The sequence below is a fragment of the Cynoglossus semilaevis genome, chromosome 16 (genome assembly GCF_000523025.1).
Source record: "Cynoglossus semilaevis isolate Cse_v1.0 chromosome 16, Cse_v1.0, whole genome shotgun sequence".
Lineage (NCBI taxonomy): Eukaryota > Metazoa > Chordata > Actinopteri > Pleuronectiformes > Cynoglossidae > Cynoglossus > Cynoglossus semilaevis.
In genome coordinates, this window is record NC_024322.1 from 6,765,470 (window position 1) to 6,786,744 (window position 21,275).

General features: G+C 39.0%; 1 protein-coding gene across 1 annotated transcript in view; it reads left to right on the forward strand.

Annotated features, from left to right (window-relative positions):
• adcy5 (adenylate cyclase 5) overlaps positions 1–21,275 on the forward strand; it is a 49,787-nt gene that overhangs the window by 9,446 nt on the left and 19,066 nt on the right. The window contains exons 2-3 of the mRNA XM_008328329.3: positions 14,620–14,769; positions 15,537–15,658. Of these exons, the coding sequence (XP_008326551.1) occupies positions 14,620–14,769; positions 15,537–15,658 (272 nt within the window). The remainder of the gene's footprint in view (positions 1–14,619; positions 14,770–15,536; positions 15,659–21,275) is intronic.

The following is a 21,275-nucleotide window of genomic DNA, read 5'->3' on the forward strand; positions in this document are numbered from 1 at the left end:
ACCACTGCACACAGTGTTTGTACTTTCATGACCAATCTGACCAGCCTGCATGGAGAAGGAGATTTTTATTTTGCATTGGGTTGCATTCAATAAAATTATTGACCTGTCCACGTCAGGTATTTTTTCTTTCCTGTCTCAACAGCAAACACAATAATCAATGAATCACTGGCTCTTTGAAGAACAGAGTCAGCAAAACTCTGCGGACACAAGGTCGTGGCTGCAACTGAAGTAGGAATCAGATCTTGAGTTAAACCTCATGAATACAACTCGTGAGCGTGTGTGTCTGTGTGTGTGGGCCTTATGCGTTAAACCATTGGAGTTCATGGTATCCAGGGAAACAGCCCTTTTTTCCTGGCCGGCTGTTCACCTTTCACCTGGCCATATGCCTCTCCCTGTGTAACCAGATCCTGTGACGTGAAACAACAGATACCTGCCATCTTAAATGTTCTTAGTTATTCATTCATTCTGTCTTTCGTGATTTAGATTCAGTGATGATTTGCCATTTAACCCAGACTTACATTCCTGATTGGATTTTTTAAAATTATGTTAATAAAATGTCTTACATCTGTACAACTATACCAAAACATATGATTAATATTCATTCTCCTGTTTCATCTGCATTGGTCTGTTGTAAAGCACTGTCCTGTGGTCAGCAACTCCAGTTACAAAGGTCTTTGGTGATGAAGAGATTCATGCATTCTGCTGCTGGAACCTTGGCCAAAGGCAGTGTGAAAGGAACATGCAAAATATAGCTCAAAGCAGCTGCAGTGTTGGCCATAATTTCCAGTATAATCACTGCAGGCAGCATCATTCACTTTTTAATATTTTATATATTTTTTAATATAGTATGGATTTGGGGAAAGACAATAGTTCTTCCAAACACAATCATGACAATTAATGATTTGGAAGGAAAACATCAAAAGTATCATCAGTGCAGTGTTGAATGTGGACTTTCTATACAAATACAGTTGTGTGTGTGAAGCAGGCGGTATAAATCTGCATCAATAGAATAGTCAAGCCATATATTTTCTAATAAAAGAGCACTTGCTTTTTAAACTTCCTACCACAGTGCTGCTCACCTATATGTAGATGTATTTAAAAAAAACAGCCCTGTGGAGGTGCGGCTTCAATCCACTAATGCTCTAGGGCAGAGGTCACCAACTGTATTTGTTGGAGGCACAGAATTTTTCTGGACAGACAACTTGGGGGCCAGAGATTCAAACGCAAGAAAATATTTTTTTTTTGTCCAACATTTGATGTTTACTTTGGAATCCAGCCACCAAATTGTTCGGTGGGCCAGATTCGGCCCACGGCCCACCATTTGATGATCACTGCTCTATTGCTTGGATTTAACAAAAATGCCAGCATCGTTGAGCTGAGATTCTGACCCTTACTGACATAACTGGGTTTAATTGCTGCAGATAGTTTTGGTGTATGCTGATAGTCTTTATCACCTTTCACTACTTTAAAATTGGGATCTCATGGAGCGCTGATTAAACTTCAGCAGGTTGACTTTGACTTGAGTGACTTCTATGTAATCAGTTGATTGAAACCTGCATTGAAGTAGCACCTGACTGTTTTCATCTCTTGGTGTAAAAGGTGCATTTTAAAATATATAATTATTAAATATGCCCCCTGTGGTCCATTCAAACAGAGACAGAATGGTTCAAATTTGAACATCTGCGTGAGAGGATCAGATGATGGATTTTTAGGCAATTGACATTTTACGTAAATATGCCATTAATGTGAAATTTCTGTCCTGAATATTTTTCATTTTCATTTTAGGTTTTAGGATTTACTGGTAAAACAAACAGCAAGCGTTCAAAAAATGCTGCTAAAACCACAGCTTTGTTTGTCATTGGTGTTTCTCCTGCCACTGCTTGGTATTGAACTCCATAGAGCATTGACCCACGCATTAAAAATAGAGCTCGAGATTGTTGTCCCATTATAACCTAACTAAATACTTCAAACCTATTCACAGAGCTCATCATTTCATCACTCTTTTCAGCTACTTCTCTCTTCACACGGTATCATCAAAAAGCTGTGATCTGACAGAACCCTGTGTGCAGCGGTGCACACAGTGTCCTCGCATGCACAGTTTCGTGGCGTTGCTCACAGGCTGCCATTGTCAAGGTGGCACGAAGAGTCCATCCAGCCCATTATGTGCCATTATGCTAATTTGAGAAAGTAATTCCATTATCATCATCGTCATCAGTAATGAAAGCAGAGCTATTGTCCTGTCGTTAAGGTCTTTGATGGCTGGAGGGTGAAAAGTGCCGTGTTTTTCTCTTACTCATACATGAGCTCCACTCACCCATTAACTGATCAGCCACCAGTAATGTGAGAGAAATGGCCTTAATGAGAACTGGAGAAATCACACAGCACATGTACAGATCTGAAGTGAAAAATGAACTGGACAGGAAATTGACTTTTTGTGACGTTTACAAGCGAACAGATCAAGTTCCTTTTCTTAGGACTAGACTTTGGCCAGAGATGTTCACAAGTCATTTTTCTTCAAGTCCAGGTCAAGTCTCAAGTCTTTTGTCTCAAGTGCCAAATGAATAAAATGGATGTTCTTTTTGGACCTGTGTCATTTGGTCAAGATGACACTATATTGCTGAATGTTATTGATTGAAAGCATGTACTTTACTATCATCTGTTATCGTTCATCAGGCATATTTGTAGGCCAAATAGAATCCTGAAAGTTTTTTCTTTTTCGTGTAAACAAGTTAAGTCAATTGTATTTGTATATCCCAGATTCATAAATCACATTTGTCTCATGGACTTCACAATCTTAAACCAAAACAACTGCAACAATCTGAAAATGTAAATATCTGCAAAGCTTGTCATCAAGGAAGCTCATGAAAAACAATCAGATTGTGTTTAAAAGTAGAGGAGTCATCTAAAAATTGTTTTTTAAATGATCTTTTATTTATTTATTTATCTATGCTGCCTTCATTCTTCAGCCAAATGTATCATTCACATGCTAATGTGAATTGCTTTTGTATTGTATATGCTCAATACAGGGTATTTTATGTAAACACCCCATTGATAATACAGACCAAAGTCGGTTAGTTTGATTGAATTTGATTGAAATATTGCGGAAAGAAAATATGTTATCTAGAAACATTGGATCAGTGTAGTCTTTCCAGAGAAAGAGAGATGTGTGTCTGTACATCTGTTTGTTCTTACTTATATTTAGAACAGCGTTGGTTAGATTGTGCTAAAACTAACTCTGAAATTACAGATGGTCCAAATCGGGCGACAAGCGCTGTCTCTCAGCTCTGGGGTTATCATTATTTTGTGGCTGGTTGTCAAGGAACGGCCTGGCTCCTCAGATCTGTCTCCAGTGACGCTTCCCACATGTGTTATGACTATGAGGCGTAGCAGTAAAGTAACACAGGGTGCGATAAGGCTCACGCTCCTTCACCTGGCCATATATGGATGGGATTTAAACCACCGCTGCTTCGTAAGCTGAGCTGAAGGCGACTAAGGTTGTCCTCATGTTCCGGCAAACATTTGCTTTGCTGAGACAAAACAAATGTTGTTCATTTAATTAGGTATTTTTTAAGCAGGTATGAAGGAAATAGCTGGTTTTAGAATACGCAGATGTACTACAGAAAGTTGTGTGTTCAAAGTCAAGACAGTGCGTTCAAACTCAAGTCCTGGGGATAGTTGTTGCATTCGCACATTGACCCATGTCTTCTTTCTTTAAAATTTTTGTAAAAAAGGTTTTACATTGTTTTTTGCTTAAGACATTTATAGAAATTGGATTTTTTGTGTTAATTTTGGTTTGTTTTACAAACCTAGCCATCAAATAATCTGTATTCACAACAACCATGAACTAAAAAAACTTCAACACTTTTAGTCATGCACAATGGTTTTATGCCAAATTTCAATACATACAAGTTGAATCTCTTGCCTCTAAGGTCTTTTAAGTATGAGCAGGGAATTGTTGATTTAGGATTTGGAAAAACATATAAAAAAAAATTATGTTATGGAAACTCTGTACTTGTTCACAGAGGCGGTCTTAGCCTCCCACACTTGCTGTAAAAGCTTTTCTTATTATAAGTGTTCAACGTGAGACTCGGATTTTCTGAGGCCCAGTAATTGTGTCTTCAGATTACCTGCTCCAATTTTAGCTGCAAAAATAATCAACTCACAACTAAAGCATAGTCGATACTTGTATAATGACAGGAAATAAAGAAATGAATGCTTCCGCAACATCACAAACGGCTGTTTTTTTCCTGCTCTACTGCTCTAAGCTGCCATGTCCCCAGAAAGCTGCTAAAGCTGTTGCCTTGAAAACAATGAGACGATTGATACGTTGTCGCTCTTCTGTCTTGCTCGTGGCATTGCCACCTTAACATGTCAGAGTTAAAACAGCTGGACAACGGGTGACGGCTGGAAGTTGACCTCCGACACTCTTGTTCAAACAGAGACGCTGTTGTTTTTCGGGTTGACGTGCGCAAGTGTCTAAGAGGACGGCTAACTGATACACATATCCTGGAATATGCAGCGCCGGGGGCGGGATTTTCCTGCAGTGTACGCTTGTTCTTTTTATGATTGTTCGGTTGCGCAGTAAAAAATGTGTAGAAGAACAAAAAAGGCCCTAAGGATTTTAAAGTTCTTGCAAAACTGTAGAAAGCTCCAGCATCGTAGTGGGTTTGGTCAAAGTGAGAGAAGACCACAGACTTTGTCGGAGATGAAGATGCTCTGCAGAAGTTCTCTGACTATAAATCAGTTTTATCCTGTGTGGGCTGCTGCACTGGCACCAGGGCATGACTTACATGGAACCACACACAGAGAGATGCAATGAAGATGAGGTACAACAGAAAATAACATATTAAATAGTTTTATGTGAATCAAAAGGGTAAAAAATTACAATAGGTTTTATAGAAAATAGGATATTAATCCTATAATGGGATTAAGAGATAACGTCCTAGTGGTGATATTGAATAAAGTAAACGCATGTCAACTAGACAGACCATCAGTACCACCAGGGATCATTTTGGTGTTCTTCTGGCTGTAAGGCAACAGCACTAACCAACTTTCCTAGTGTTTTAATAAAACGCCTGTTAAACTCCACAAATCCAGTCACAAAGTGCAGATTGTAACCATTGCACAGAAAAAGTAAATTAGTATTAGAATAACGACATGAGTAAAGAGTACCTAAGTATTCACACACATCAGCAGTATGTGATTCAATGTCATGCTGTATCCAAAACCCTTTATGATAAGCTGGACAATTTTTTGAAAGTTTTGGCATGATTTGATCAGTGGAAAAATAATCTGAATAAATGTAAAAAGCCAAGAAAATAATAATTTTAATAACTTTATTCCTCAAACTGACTCAATTAAATGAAAATTCTCTTAAAGCTGTGTTGTTGTTAATATATTTACTGCAGTAATGCAAGAAAATAAACGTCCTGGTAAACATTAGCATTGACCATAACGCTGCATGCTCAAGGACAGACGGGTGTCCTGAAGATGCGGTGTTGTAAAACAGGCAGAGATGTGTTGTTAGGGAACGTTCACACCACTTAACAGTCGGAAGGGCTTTGGCAGACTTGGCAGTGCGTTTGGCATATTTTGAAAGGTGTGATATTGTAAACTGGCACTGAACAGGCCAGTTGTAACTGAGACTCAGTCCGACAGCCACACAGAGCCTGTGGACAAACTTTGGCTCGATGCTGTGGAAAGCTGAGTTCCGCATGTGTGTGTTTGATCGCTCACACAGAACTGTCATGGCCGCTGGCTGCCAGGACAACTCCCAGACACCCAGGCATACCAGACACACAGACACGGAAACATCACAAGAGGCGTGCGGATAAAACTGGAACAAGAAAAGATAAGTGCAGTGGAGCTCAGGACATCTGACACGTTTACATGTCTCTGAAGTTCAAGCATCTGGAGGACGCTTCTCCAGCAGTTGAACTTTACTTTAAAAGTCCAGGATTCTGACTCAGATATGTGAAAATATCAGTTGTCTATGATGCAATATTACAAACTCACTCCTAATTTATTTATATTTTCTACTCATTCAGAGCAGGAGATACGATTAACAGGATGTGAGATGGTTGATGGTACAACGCCTAAGGTTTTGCTTGTAGAAGGTAAGATGTGAGAATAAAAATGTTGCAGGAATGGATCCTATTAAAGATTTGACTGCGATAACTACAGGTTATTAAGCACCAATCCTGGTTTTGGGAGAACCGGCATCTTGTGAGAAAACATATGAGCCACATTAAATCTATTTATCGCCAAATACCATGAACCTGTATTGAAGTACTGACTAGGTCTATTTATCGCTGCTTCACCAAATGTGTGTGGAAGTTTCCAGTCAGCTGATCCCTGCACAGCTGTGATAAAGCCCGTCTAAGCCTGAATAAAGCATAAATGAAACAGCTGAACGCTGTCGTCCTGAGTTACATTAAACCAGTGCCACTCTTCATTAATGATGCCAACATTCGCCCTGTTGCAGCTCATGACGGTGTATGTCACCAATGTTCTTTGATGGAACCAACGTCTACAAGAATGAAAAAAAAAAAAGCTCTTTTTGGACACAATGTTCCAGTAATGTGGAATCTTAGTTATCTAATGGACAGGAAACAGGACCTTGCTGTGGTTTTACACCTACTTGTGATGAAATTCACTGTCAGGACATCAGTTTGACTTAATAAATCAACTCAATCTTTAAGACATTCCAATCTTTAAACTAGTTGGAATGTCCTAGTGGTGATATTGAATAAACTCACTTTAGTTTTAACTCTGATATATTTTTATTTCTATTTGCCATAGACTAAGCTGTCTAAGCCACCTAGAAATGCAATGAATTCAACGCAATACCACTGATGGCCACCAGGGGCAAGCTTTTTGTAGGGTAGGTGTGTTATCTATTAGTTAAATTACTGAGTTGCTTAATTTTTATAAAATATATTTATATATAAATATATAAATATAAATAAAAGTGTCATCAAATGACTTTTCAGTTGTTGTTTGGATTCTAAATACCTAATTTTGAACACATTATTTTGTTTGCAACTATGTGTATGTTGGTCACAAACTATTTATTAAAAAATATTGAAATAGTTTAGTTATTCAAGCCTGATAATCACGGAATCATGTTTGTGTTCTGGGGAAACACATGACTCGGCAGATCTCTGGATACTTAGTGCATTCTGTGCATCAGTTCAGAGTTAAATTGTGGAAAAATTGACAGCAACAGTGAAAACTGTGAAAACGGTTTAGAGCTTGTTTTTACGAGCTGTTAAATGTTGCTGCAAAATCCCAAAAATCCAAAGGCTGAACTCTGCTTGTTAAAGGTTGGTAATGAGGTGCTGAGTGGAGAGTTTTGGTGGGAGCCTGAAAAGTACACACAATAAAAACTGACTGACTGAGTAAACACATGATTATTGTTGTGAAGTAGCCAGATGTAATATTGAACAGTTTATTAACATTAATGAACTTGAAATTATTTTGTGAATCCCATCCTTCACTATAACACAACTTCTTAGAATGATGTCATATTATTTTTTCTAATCTTTATTTCTTTTTACATCAGTTGGCATCAGTTCTGTTGGCAGAATTTATTGGGTGTAATTCTTGTTAATTTGTCTCTGTTGCTCAGCCTTACCTATTTTTTTTGGAACTTCAGCTTTGACCACTTCTGGCTATATATTGGTTTTGGTTTTCCAGCGTGGTTTCAAGCAAATATATAAAACAGACATAAAGCTGCACATACACCAGGACTGAGAATTATTATTTATCCGCTACAGGGCCATCGAAGGCACACACAGTGCACGGAGGGTTGGCACTTTCTCTCTCTCTCTCTCTCCCTCTCCACTGACTCAGGAGGTATAGATTTGTTGTAAACAGGGAAAACCATATATTCAGAGGAGGATCCTTCAATTTCTCTCCATATTGTATTCTACTGTTACACGTTGAGCTCTGACACAAACTCTGTAATGTGTCGTACAAATGACAGAAATGTTTCAGATTGTTTCCTGCTTACTTTGTTGCTTTTGGGAGTTTGCTCTTGGCCCTCATGTCTGTGGGTATATTACGTGCTGAGATAACAGGCAGCCAAGTTGCACAGAGACATAAATATTACTCACTCCATGGGAGTAGTAAAAGCAGGCCTCGAGCGAGACATAAAACAGCAGTTCTTACTGTGCAGCCAACTTTATGGTCATCTCACTGGACCGCTGCTCCACAGGCCTGTGCAACAATCGCTCAGTGCAGCAGAGAGAGGCAGGAGCCGAGCAATGAAACAAAATCAGTTTGCAAAATGTTGGTACTGGCAGCGTGCTCATGCACAGAGCATAGTAACGGGATAGTCGGAATGAAGTGGGAAAGACATGACACAACAGTGTCTTAACCAAGAGTTGGACTTCCATTTCAAAGTTCATGAAAAAATGAGAAGAAAAGAGTTCACAGAGGCTAAAACGACAGGCTCCAGCTAAATAAAAATAACAGGAACTATCTGAAAAGGATCATTTTGTCACATACAGACTGCCAATTGTCCCCTAAGTTAACCTACAGTACAGGACCCAAGAAGAAGAAAACATCCAAACATCTAAACTTATCAAAAACTGGCATCAAGTCTCTCCAAATCTGGTAAAAATCAAAGTTTACCATCTTTTTGTCCCAGTTCTTAAATATTTATTATTGTTGGACTATCTTAACAAAATAAAACAAAATGTATGAATATTTTATTTTAAAAATGTACAATAATTTTGGTAGTTTGTCGACCAGAACGTAAGATTAAATGATTGACTGCTGACTACATTTGGACAATGTCACATTAGAGTCAAAAGACTGAATCAAAATTAGCACTGCTGTGACCAGTGGACTTCTTCTACATCTTTTGTAAAGTGCTGTGATCAACCTCTGTGGGTTGTAAATTATGCATTACAGCTCCTGGATGGAAGGCATTTTTTTTTGTCCAGGAAAATGGCTGCAGTAAATCCACAGTAAGTGTATTTTCTCTGCACTGGAATCCACTTTGTGAAAGCCTTCCTTTATTTGTGGGTATTTCTGTATCTGAAGATTAAACACCACTAAGACAAGTTCTCCGCTCCGGTGCAACACAGCACCATATATAGACAGGAGTGTGGATCAGTACTGTATGTCCAACAATGTATCCATCATTGTTGTGCTAATGCTCGGGGTTGCTCTGAGTGGAAAATACAGTAAATGTTATGCATGAAAAACAACGAGCGAGAAGTGATTGGACTGTTGGCCTCAGAGCAGGACAAACGTTTGACATTAAGCAGTCAAATTGTGTTTTTTGTTGTCCTGCGGTCGTTAAACTTCATGTTTTGGCCCAGTTGAAAACAAGGTAGGGCTGAAGCAGAAGGAGTCCTACAGGACAAGTTTGTCCCAGAAGACCCGTCGTTTCACATTGTGTGTTATCCTTCAGGCAGACTCCAGGACGCCTTCTCTGTCCTCTTCTCGCCCTCTCTGCGATCGCTGAGCTTCTCCAGTGTCAGACAGAGTGTGTGTCACAGGATGTTTGATTTGTCATTGTTTTCGACTGTTTCACAAGCCTGGAGTTGCTCACAGGGCCACGGAGGTAAAATTAAATCTGAGTTCAGCCCCTAGATTTTAATAAATCAGACAGGCAAGTCAGATTTCCTAACATTTCTTACCCTACCTATTCTCAGGATTGTTTTCCAGTCACACTGCATTACACGGGTATTAAAAGTATATATTTCCTGTCAAAGATGTAACAGCATCAGGAAACAAAGCAGTGAGTGTTACATCCTTGTCCCCGGTGTGGCTGCAGAGTTCATCTATAGAAGATGCTCTGTGTTTCCAACTGTACCTTTTTTTTCTCTTTTGATGCACAAGATGAAAAATTGAAATGTGTTTTTTTTCTCCTTCTGTTTGTCCATGGGCTTTCTTCTTCAAAGGCCTGATGACTCAGAGAATGACCTTTAAGTTCCCAGGAGTTCAGTGTCTACTGTGCTGCAGCAGCACTGCTTAAAAGCATACAGTGTCCTGGTGCAGAGGAAGGAGTCTGGAGAAGTTCCTCCAGGCAGAGATGACTCTGTTCTATCACGTTTTTTAACAGCAGATCTGAATACGATTGAAGTTGACACTTTCCACTAGAGTGGCTCGTAATGTACGTTGCAAACACATTCATGTCCAGGTTACAGACCAATGTAGCTATGGTTCAAACCACTAAGCTCTAAGTTGTTAATGTTACCCCAGCCACAGGAGAAGGTTCGCTCCGTGCCTTCATCGTACAAAATCAAGGCCTGAATAAATGTGGAAAGTTTTGTCATGAAGGAATTTGGCGTAAAAACCAGAACAGACTGATATTTTAGAACTCTCACTCACAACTGTCTAAATGTAGGTTCCTGCTGCAGAAATCACTGCTTTTCTCTGCAACTTATACAAATACAGCCTTCGCGCATGTGCACTTTGTCGGACAATAGTCCAGGAAGCAGCGTAGTCTGATAATATGTGTCTGACAGAATGGCTGGTACATTGTACTGCGTGTGGTACTTTTGCTTGTTACAAAGGCATTAGTGCAGCAGCTGACTTTGCTCCGGGGGTAAAAAAAAAAAAAAAATCGGAACAAATACCTACGGTCTCTAACGTGAGACAGGTTTTCTCCCCCTCTCTTGTACGTTGCATTACAGACTGAGGCTGGCAGTGAACCACTCACAGTAATCACAGTGCAGCACATGACCTGCATATATCTGTTGAGCACACAATGTGCCTCAGTGTGTTAACTGAGGGGGCTGCACACACATAATCCATTTAACGAGGGAATCAAAAGTAAGTAAAGCAAAAAAAACAAAAAAAACCCCAGACCAACACAGCTGTGCAGTGAATTCCATTGAACAGAGCGAGGTTGACAGAGAGCTGTTTATCTTTTTCTGTTTATTACTGTATGTTCAAAACAGAGCACGTGGACTGAACATAATTTGTCCACATTTGTGATAAGGTGGGGGCCGCAAAATAAAACGTCCATAGTGTCTTGTATCAGAGGAAGAATTTCACCTCCAGCCAAGTGAGATTTTTGTGGTAATGTTTTTTTTTTAAAACCAATTCATGAAGCTAATTGAATTAAAGCCAAAAATACCCTGACCTGAATACTGAGCATGACTTATCACAGTTTTCAGAATCAAAACAACAAATATTACACGTCCAGTTGCCAGAGGAAAGGTGGAGATGGTGGGGGCAACAGAACTCTTCAACCTTGACCATGACCTGAATGACTGAGAATCATAGACAACAAATATTACATTTTTGAAAAGTTGATACTGTACAGCAGTGATTCTTAACCACAGGGTCGCAGACCAAACTACGGGGGATACTGTATATACTTCATATTTCTGTCTCCTACCAGAGCTTAGATGTTGGTGTTTTAAATAGCTGGTACTGTTGCCCCAACGTAGACTGTGTGTTAATTGTCAATGCATTGAGTGACTGAGTTGACACCCCTGCTGCAGACTGTAGTACATGTGGTGTCATCAAATCCTCAGTCGTTTCAAACGTCTGTTGTGAAGTACAGGCCTCGACAGAGACACCAGCACAGGATGCTGTATTTGTGGATCGTTTCTAGTGACTGCTGCTGTTCTCACTTGTGTGGGCTGCACGTTGGCTGCTGACACCGCGCAGACAAGATGCACAAATACAAAACAGAAGTCTGGTCCAAGCATAGTGAGACAATTGCAGTTTGAGGACAGGCTTTTGCACCTTATGGGTGGCTGCAAACAGAAAAATAGATTTCCATACCGCCGGGTCAACACTGCCACTGTGCACGCACCGCTGTGTGGTTCTGTAAAGCAGCTTCTTTTAGTAGTTTAAATTAACAGCCTAAATATAAGAGGAAAGGTGGAGATGGTGGGGGCACCTTCGTCTTTACTAGGATTCTTGGAAAGTTTCTTGTCAGAATGGGGATTCAAACCCACACCTCCATTTGGAGAGCGGAATTCATGTTTACAGGAAGGTCATTACCTTGAGTCTGTTGCCCCCCCCTCACCCCCCCTGCAAAATTTCCTATAAACAAATGAAATAAAACTACAAACCAATGTCTTTTCCTCAATATGAAACCAATTAACAAATTATTGCAATTATATATATATATATATATTGTTTTTCCAACATTTTGTGCAATGAAAAATATCAACAAAAAGCAGGAGAAAATATTGAAAAAAGGTCTTACTGCATCGGTACCTTCTACGTGGAGGATATGAAATGTTTTGATGTTTTCTCTGCTCATACATCAATGTCTTTACTGCATGTGTTAAGCAGGATTTTCAATAAAAAGATGTACCAGCTGATAATTATTCACTAGGGGTGGGGGGGATGTATCTGTTTCCACCTTCATTTATCAGATAATAACAGAATATCTGTGTGGAAAAGATAAAGATCGGTACCGACGGGAGTGACATTAGGCAGTGGGCCTCCATCCCCAAAAGGGATAAATCACATTTTCTCTGCTCAGTTGGAATTACTGCTGTCGTAGGTTCTTGGTCATTTGGGGACTAAATTCAAACCGACATGGGGATTTAACCATCTTTTTTTCCCCTCTCTGTAAACATGACTTTCCTAAGTGCTCTTGACTGTCTTTGGCTCAGCAGCTTTCAGGTCCTACTAAAATGAGTCAGCATGAGTGAGGTTAAAAAAAGACTATGCATGAGTCACCTAGGCAAATAACCGGTTTTGTTAGGACATTAATTACATTTGTAAAATATATAGAGAAAAAAAATAAAGGTAAAGGTAATTAGAGTTCATGGTATCTTTTTTTCAGTCATATTGTTTTTGTGCTTTTATGCGTTCTCTGTGTTAAATAAAAACCCACACATTTCCAAGTAAGCAGTGGCAGTATTATCAGAAAAAAGAACGGCTGCTGGCCGGGGGAATATTTGTATTGACCTGCTGAAAGCATCCCTCTGATGCATGCTGTTTCTATGGCAGTGCGGGGGCTGGCGGGTGTTACGAGCAGTTGGTGGGGCTGCATGTGCAGCTGCATTCTGGATCACTACACCGTAGGCAGCAGGAGCCCACCTGTAAATGTCAGGGTAGACGGCCAGGAGAGGATTTTATGCAGGAATTTATATTCTTACAGGGATTGTCAGAATCTTCTCGTAACCATTGACTGAATATAAGAAAGGTGTGAAAGAACCGTGCTTTTCTACCTCAAAAATATGATGGTATCTATCTATCTATCTATTTATTCATCTATCTAAAGATAAAACTCAGATCTTCAATATTTTAAACCAAAGAACCTTAAAGTGTGAAGAGCTGTTGGGTTAGGGCTTAGGGGCTGAACATTTATACATGCTACGAAATGCTACATTTCTGCTAATGTTTATGTTTGTAAGACATTCAGTCAATGGAAAGGAAATTTGAAAAACCTAAAAATGGAGCCTTTTTCGAATTTAATGTAATGTTATACATGTTATATAAGTATATACTAATACTACATATACTTTCATAGCCTCAAGGTTTCTAAATTTCATTTTTATAGAACATTTAAAACCTCAGTTTTTAATAAGGCAACTGGAGGAAAACCTGCTGAAAATATTAGCTGTATTAGCCTTTAAAGCTAAAGCATTTACCTCTGAATATGTTGGCATTTCTGATATTTCCCTCTTCGTATTAAATTGATTTCTCATACAAATCGTACACCTTTGCTATGTTTAGTAGTGAATTAAATGAGTTCTTAGCCTGGCAGTGTGTCAGAGAGATAAGAGACAGAAAATATCAGTGGGTGACCTTTTTCTAAATTCTCTCCGTCTCACACCTCATTTCTTAATTTTCCCTTAGTCGTGCATCACCTCCAGTCGACTTTTTCATTAGTCACTCCTGAGCGTCTGAGTGTGCTTTTTCACTTAATAAAGATGCACAGTGCTTGTTTGGTTTGTTCCGGCAACAGAAAAGCTGCTGGAGTGAATGTTGTTCAGCTGCCTGTTCCAGACTATTAAACAGAAAAGAGAAGGGCTGCTGGTTTTCTTCGGCCTCCTACTGTTTCTAAATCTGCTGTTTGTGTTTGTCTCAGATGGGCACAGATTCAAACTGGGGCTGTGTGACCAGAATTTATGACATTTGTTTTAAATGAAAAAACTTTTTTTTTTAAAATAAGCACGCACATGCAAGTGTGGTCCAGAACCAAGCATGGATTCTAATAAACTACATATTTTGTATAAAGTTTTATCACTTATGTACTCGCCGATACTGCGTACCCTATCGACACTTCTTTAGTTTGGGTTTCAAACAGGAAATTGGTGTGATGTTCAATCAGTGAGGCAACAAGCAGGAAAATGCTACTGTTTCATTTTCGTATTATTAACAGAAGACTATTTCAGGCTAAAATAAAAATAAATGGATCTGTAACAGGCAAAAAGTCTCTAATAATGTTGTGACATTGGACAATATATCACTAAAACTAAGAATAAAGATACATTGTTAACACGGGCAGCTGAACAGCCTGAAGAGCCTGATTTCTTGGGGAGGGTTAAATGCCTCATCTGTCCACTGTCTCTTTTAAATGAGAATAGAGTTTGCGTGTGTCTAGCACTACTCTGGAGAAACTGGAAAAACGCAACCTACATTTCTTGAGCTCTAACCCTGGGATTTTGTTGTTTGTTTTCACAGATCGTGTCCAACGTTCTGATCTTCTCCTGCACCAACATCGTTGGCATCTGCACCCATTACCCAGCTGAGGGCTCCCAGAGACAGGCTTTTCAGGAGACCAGGGAGTGCATTCAAGCTCGCCTTCACTCTCAGAGGGAAAACCAGCAGCAGGTGAGAGAGTTGATGTTGACGTACGCTCTGATAAAATAACCATTGTATATCCTTCATGTAGGGACAGTGCTGCAGCTAAAGCACAAATGATCTGTTTTTGTTAATCCGTAATAGATTTGCTTGACTTAAACTTATCTCACTGTAAAGAGTTTTTATTTTTTACAGAATTCTTTATACATTTTTATGTTTTGCTACATTTGCACTAATTTTAGTTCATTTATGATTGTTTGCATAATCCTTTTAGATTTCCTACTTTCCTCTTTTGTTTTTGAGTCAAAATGCATTAGAACGTTACACGTCACATGTCACGTCACTGAATACACATTTTGTAATGTGTTTAATTTAATGTTAAAAAAAAGCACATTATTTGTTATGCTTTTAAGGATTTAAGTTGATCTTTTTTTCTGCTCTGACTTTGGTTGTTCCTGAGATTTTGTTATGACAACCTCTGAAAAATGATTGATGTAGAATCTGATCTAAAATACAAGTCAAGATCCAAAGACAAGGACTGGACAAATGTGAATGTGATATACAGCAGGCTGCCAATTACAGGTCCCTATAGATTTTAACACCTCCTTATTAAAACCTCACACCGAGCTGACAGTCTGTGACTGATCTGCTGAATTTTTCGTCAGTGTTTCCCTCTGGTGAGGTGGTGGGGTTTTTGGGCTGAGCTTCAGTGTCTCTGCCTCCTTTGCTTCTACCTCTAAATTCACTTCTTCTCCAACACTGAACTTTTATTCCCCCCCCCCACGCCTTTCCTGCAGGAACGGCTGCTGCTCTCCGTGCTTCCCCGCCATGTTGCTATGGAGATGAAGGCAGATATCAACGCCAAGCAGGAGGACATGATGTTTCACAAGATCTACATCCAGAAGCACGACAACGTCAGGTATAGAACACCAGGGGCCGCCGCAGGGGTAATAATAATGATGATGATGTTGGTGATGACGACAATGTCTGGAGCGCTAATGATGCTGTAAATAAGCACCTCTGCACTGCATAGCTAATCATTGGAACATCAAGAACTGTCCACACCCACCCACACACGTGTATCCTTTACAGGAGCCAATTTTATAATTGATAGATAATCAATGGCAGAAACATGTATTAATATGTTATGGAGTAGTTACGTCTAGACCGTCGTACAGTTACAACCGGTCCTTCAAGGGAAACTGTATTGCTGATGTGAGCCCCTGGTAAAAATGAGTTTCACACCCCTGGTTCATACCATCAACTAATGACATTACCCCTTGTATTAAACTCTATTAATTTATTTTTACTTTTCAATCGCTATACTAGTAGTGCCCCCTCAGGCTAAAGTGATCTACCTGTGTGAAAAACACTAAAACGACCAGGTTAAAGTGATCGACCTACACTGAACACATTAAATATATATATATATATATATATATATATATTTACTCATATAACCTTAACTGACATGTCATGTATAACTATTATGTATAGCTACATTACATACCAGCGTATTGTTTAAATGCATGTAGCTCTATGGCTCAGTAACATGTGATTGTTACAGTATGTGGTCACTACCGCGCACTAAGGAATTAGAAATATATTTGAATTTTTCTTGTTTTAATTTATTATGAGATTGTGTCAAATGAGAGCCAAACCCTTTGACTGCTCTGTTTTTAATGACCTGTCCTACATATACATACATATACAGTATGTATACATACATATATTTACATTGTATTTAACACACAATGAAATAGTGTAATAACACTATTACCAATAAACCACTTTTACTAATAGTCTGAAATTTAAAAGATTTAATCCCTATTAATCCTGAACAGCTCAGCCCACCCACAGACAGTGGCAGGGGGAGAGGGAGGGGGAGTGAGGTGTTACCATGACTACTGCCTCCATGGTATTTATAAAGCAAATGACTAAGAATACATGGTATCTTTTTTAAAAGAAATCATAGATTAGAACAGATGTTAGTGTGTGTGAGGGGTGGGGGATGTGGGGAGGGAGGGCCATGGTTATGAAGTACATAGTAGTTAATGGAGCAACAGATCAGAAAGACTGTAACTGTACAGTAATGTCTTCACTAAGTTTGACCTCAAATTCGAAGGTCAAACAAGTCCAGGACTATACTAACAAGAAAAATATATATTTTTAAAATTCTCCATTTTATTACAAATAAATAAATGTGTCCATGTACACATATCTGTTGTGGATAAACACTTGTTTGCTTTAAGTTTCGCGTTATAACCCTAAGGCCTCAGGCTCACTGTGGATTCAGGTCAGCAGAACGGACCTTGACAAATGTCTCTATGTCACGGACAGAATAGATGAAAGATTACAGACAACACACTCCTGTGCATTCAGTGGTGTCTGACCTTAGAATCACACCACCTACTGGGCCCTCTGTTTGTTAATTACAGACTCTCTCGTCGGTAGTGTCAGTTATTTCTGTCAGTTTCAAAATCAAAATATTATCTGCTTGTTGTCAACTCTGCTGTTTCTTCAACTGCGCTCAGTCGGAGGTTGTGAGGGATCAATATTTAGATGCTGCAGTGTTATTTACTCTCCACTGACACTTTGTCATTTAAAGTGGGTTTTATTAATGGACAGTGGAGTTTCAGTGACTCCACAGAGAACACAGAGAAGATCAAAAACACCAAGTTTTAACGATGTCTCTGGGGGTTAGCTGCTCTTTAGTCTTTGTTCACACACTCCTTGTATATGAAACATGGGTCGTTGAACATTGTTGTCCTACAGGGCAGACCATGATAGCCAGATTTGGCACCACCTTGTGGCGAAAGAATAAAGGTGACCGTGTAAAACTGATTTGTTTTGTCCCTATAAAGACATAAAGTGTCCTCACCACAAATATTTTTCCTTCCAAATCCCGTCCCCACACTGATAGCTACGCAGCTACACTCGTATGTGTGTGTGCTCTTGTACTTGTTTGGCACCAGAGGCCGAGGCATTCGCCTGTGCAGGAAGAGTTTTATGGTCTGTTGCTGTCATAATCAGGTGGCAGCCTGTAAACCTCCAGACATAATAGGTGCCATTAAATCAGTAAATCACACCAGTGATTTAAAGCCACGTACTGTACACACTGTTATTCTTACTGGGCTTTTACTCATTTATTATCAGGCAATATCATTTTGGCCTAAATAGATTCTAAGGTTTTGTAGAAGTAAAAGTACACATTAGGTAGGGATAAAAAAAAGGAGCATTTTTAAAAAAAATACATGTGATACCAGAACGTCCTCATCATTTATTTTTTTTCTAGCACATCTTGTGACTATTTTTCTTGTTTTTCTTCATAATCTTCGTCTTTCTCTGTGTCCTTTTTTATTTCCTATAATCTGATACAATCTGTCTAATCTGTATTGCAACAGCGGCACAAAGTGTCTGTCATGTAATGAGAAACTAGTGACTTTGTTAGTAAATAGTTTTAGGCCAATATCATTAAAACAAATGTGACAGAAAAAGGAAGTAAAGGAAGTTTCAACTGGTTATTTCATGGAAGGGTGTAAATCACTGAGCAGCAGCAGCAGCAGCAGCGTCCACTCACATTGTCTTTGTTTCCTGTCTGTTGTCGTGTGTGTGTGGTTAATGGCCAGCTCACGTTGTGTGAGCTGGCCTGTTGGGGAGCAGCCGGTGGTGTTTGGTAATTGAAGCTCTGCTGAGAGTCAGTGAGAAACAACAGGAAGAGAAGTGACAGCTCCTGCTGCTACAACTAGAGAGACAAAGAGGAAATAGAGAGGAAGTGTGCTGGTAGTGAGCTGTTGCAGCAGCAGTTTGAGAGCAGGAAAAGTCATCTTGTGTGGAGGAGCCGGTCTGTTACACAGGCACTAGGGTTGCCATTTAGAAACCACAAGCCTAAAGGTTTGGTCGTGGATTAATCAACAGGTCATATTGTACATCGTAAAACGTAAAGCCAAAGCAGTCAGCCACCTATGCAGTTCAAATTAGGTTGAACCCTGTTTGAATTCAGCCACAAACAAGTGATTCGTTTCCCTAAACTGATGAACTTAGACAAAATATGTACAAATATAGCCATAAACTAAGATATTGTTAACCTAAGCCACGTAGCCACTTAGCTCTAAACACAATTTGAATACAGTCAAAACCTGTAGTTAGCCACCTAGCCCTAAATGCAATTAGGTTGAACCTTGTTTGATGCCAAAAATCACTTTAATCTTACCCATAAACACTTAACTTAGCCAAAACTGGTTTGAACTCAGCCATAAATCAGTGTGAAGTTATACGTGGAAATTCAAAATAATTGTGGAAAAATCTTATATTATTTAATATTAATTGGTGTCTTGTCATGGCTGTAAATGTAAGTTTTACAACAGAATAAAATAACAATTAATAAAAATCTTTCTGGAAGAGTGGGTGGAAACACAAAAAGCACAAAAATGTGATAAAGAAACATTTTGTCAGCACGTGTCGTCCATAAAAACAAACCGTTTTGTTCTAACACATTGGTTTAATTTGACATTGAGAGTTATGTTGAACTGGTGGTTATTTATTAAAATGGACTAAAACGCAGCCTTTAGAGATGAAGCGTGAAAATATGCTGTATTTTGTCCAGAACAAATGGAGGCGGTGTTTTCATTAGTCACTGGTTTGTTTTGTGCCCTAACTCAATTCACTTTCAGTTCACTGTTCAAGAGAACAAAGAAAATGAAAAAAAATCTTAGATCACTTTCACTTCAATGCATATTTTTCCAAAGGATTTTCTCTACAGTCTTCACCCCCTTCTTCTCATGTAACTTTAGAACAAATCAACACAGGCTCTGTTTGTCCCCGACCAAACTATTAGCTGATGGGAACATAAACACAGTCATTGGATTTATCTCCCAGGCTTTTATCTTTTTTTGCTTTGAACTTACTCTGTGTTTAAAGTTCGAGTCAAACGAATACAATGAAGCTTTTTGTCAAGTTTTTACGAGGGATTCCTTATGGTTTTCACTGAATTGGACGTAAAGACCCCGGGTCACAGGATGTACAATAGGGAGGAGCGGGAAAATATATATTTTTCTTTTATCAAATTACCAATTTAAATGAAAAACTATTGAAAACATAGACAATGCCATTGTTTACATTTTGAAAAGATATTGTTCCGTGGTTCTACCAGTGAGTTTCATCCAAGATCTCCCTTTAAATCATAGTATTAGGAAGAAAGGAGGAAGAGAAGACGTGTTCTTTTTTTTCAAAAATTAAAAAAGTTACTTTTCTTAGTTTGTATAAATGTTTTAATCAGGATAAGTGTAATCTATAATTCCCTTGAACACAGCTTATTATTAGCAGATGAGCCTGTTGGACATGACTTGTTAGTTAATACTGTGCATTCATCACATATTTAAATCAATATTAAGATTTTTTTTTTTTATAAACATAAGGAGTCCAAACACATCATCCAGAGCTCTGACCACCCTGACCCCTCGGTCTCCCTCCGTCTCCACTGCCCTCAGAGCCTCGGCTCAGACACAGCAGTGTCTGGTTTCACTCGATCTCCCATGCAACACTTCCCTGAAAACAATCAATTATTCTGAGAAATGTGTGTCCCAGAGTGGGGACACTTAATTCTCCTCATTTCAAGAATCAAATGGAGTAAATGTCAGAGTCTCGGAGGTGAAGTTCATTAGAACATGTTGGTGTTTTAAAGCAGTGGGTAGCGGAGGAAGTGGACCACAACACTTAGGTAAAATTAATGCCACGTACACAGCTTACACTCAGGAACATCGGCGGACTCCTGCTGCAGGTCCTGCCCACACAGACTGTCCAAACAATCCTATTACTGGGCTGTGAGATTCTTACACGCGTGTTTAGTCTGAAGTGTGTGTTTATTCATGGAGTGTCTCTTCGTCCTCTTCCTTGGGGTTGTCCTAGAAAATGACTGTCCAGTCAGAGAGTCCACTGGTTCGATTCCCTAGATTATCACTCCTGCTTAAGCAAACACCTTCTCTGTGACTTCATTTGAACGACAGAATCACTCTGACTTATCTTGGTACAGCATTTTTTTAAAATACATTGAATTTCCAGGATCAGTAGCTATGATTTGATTTGAAAGGCATGTAAAGTAATTGAAGGAATAGAATTATTTAACACATCCCTGAACCCACGACTCTGAAACTAAAAAATTAAGTTAAAAAACATTCACTTGAAAGAAAAATTAAACATAAAAATACTAGATTTTCTAATTGTTTAAGGTTACAAAGGGCTGAAAATGAAGTGTCTAAATGTTAGCAAAAACATTCAAAGATGAGCCAAACTTTGCCGAAGATGGCAACATTAAAAGTGCAAAAGTAGTGACAAAATAGACAGGAAGTTAGCTTTGTATGTATTGTTCATTTGTCAATCTGTTTCATTTGTCTTAAATGGAAACCCACATTAAAATTGCTTTGTCCCTAAAGTAGGATGAATCCTAGAAAAGATTCATTCATTTATTGCTGAATTATCCGGTGCAGTCACCAACAGACAAGTGCGTTAAACGAACCGTTGGCCACAGTCTTCGTCAT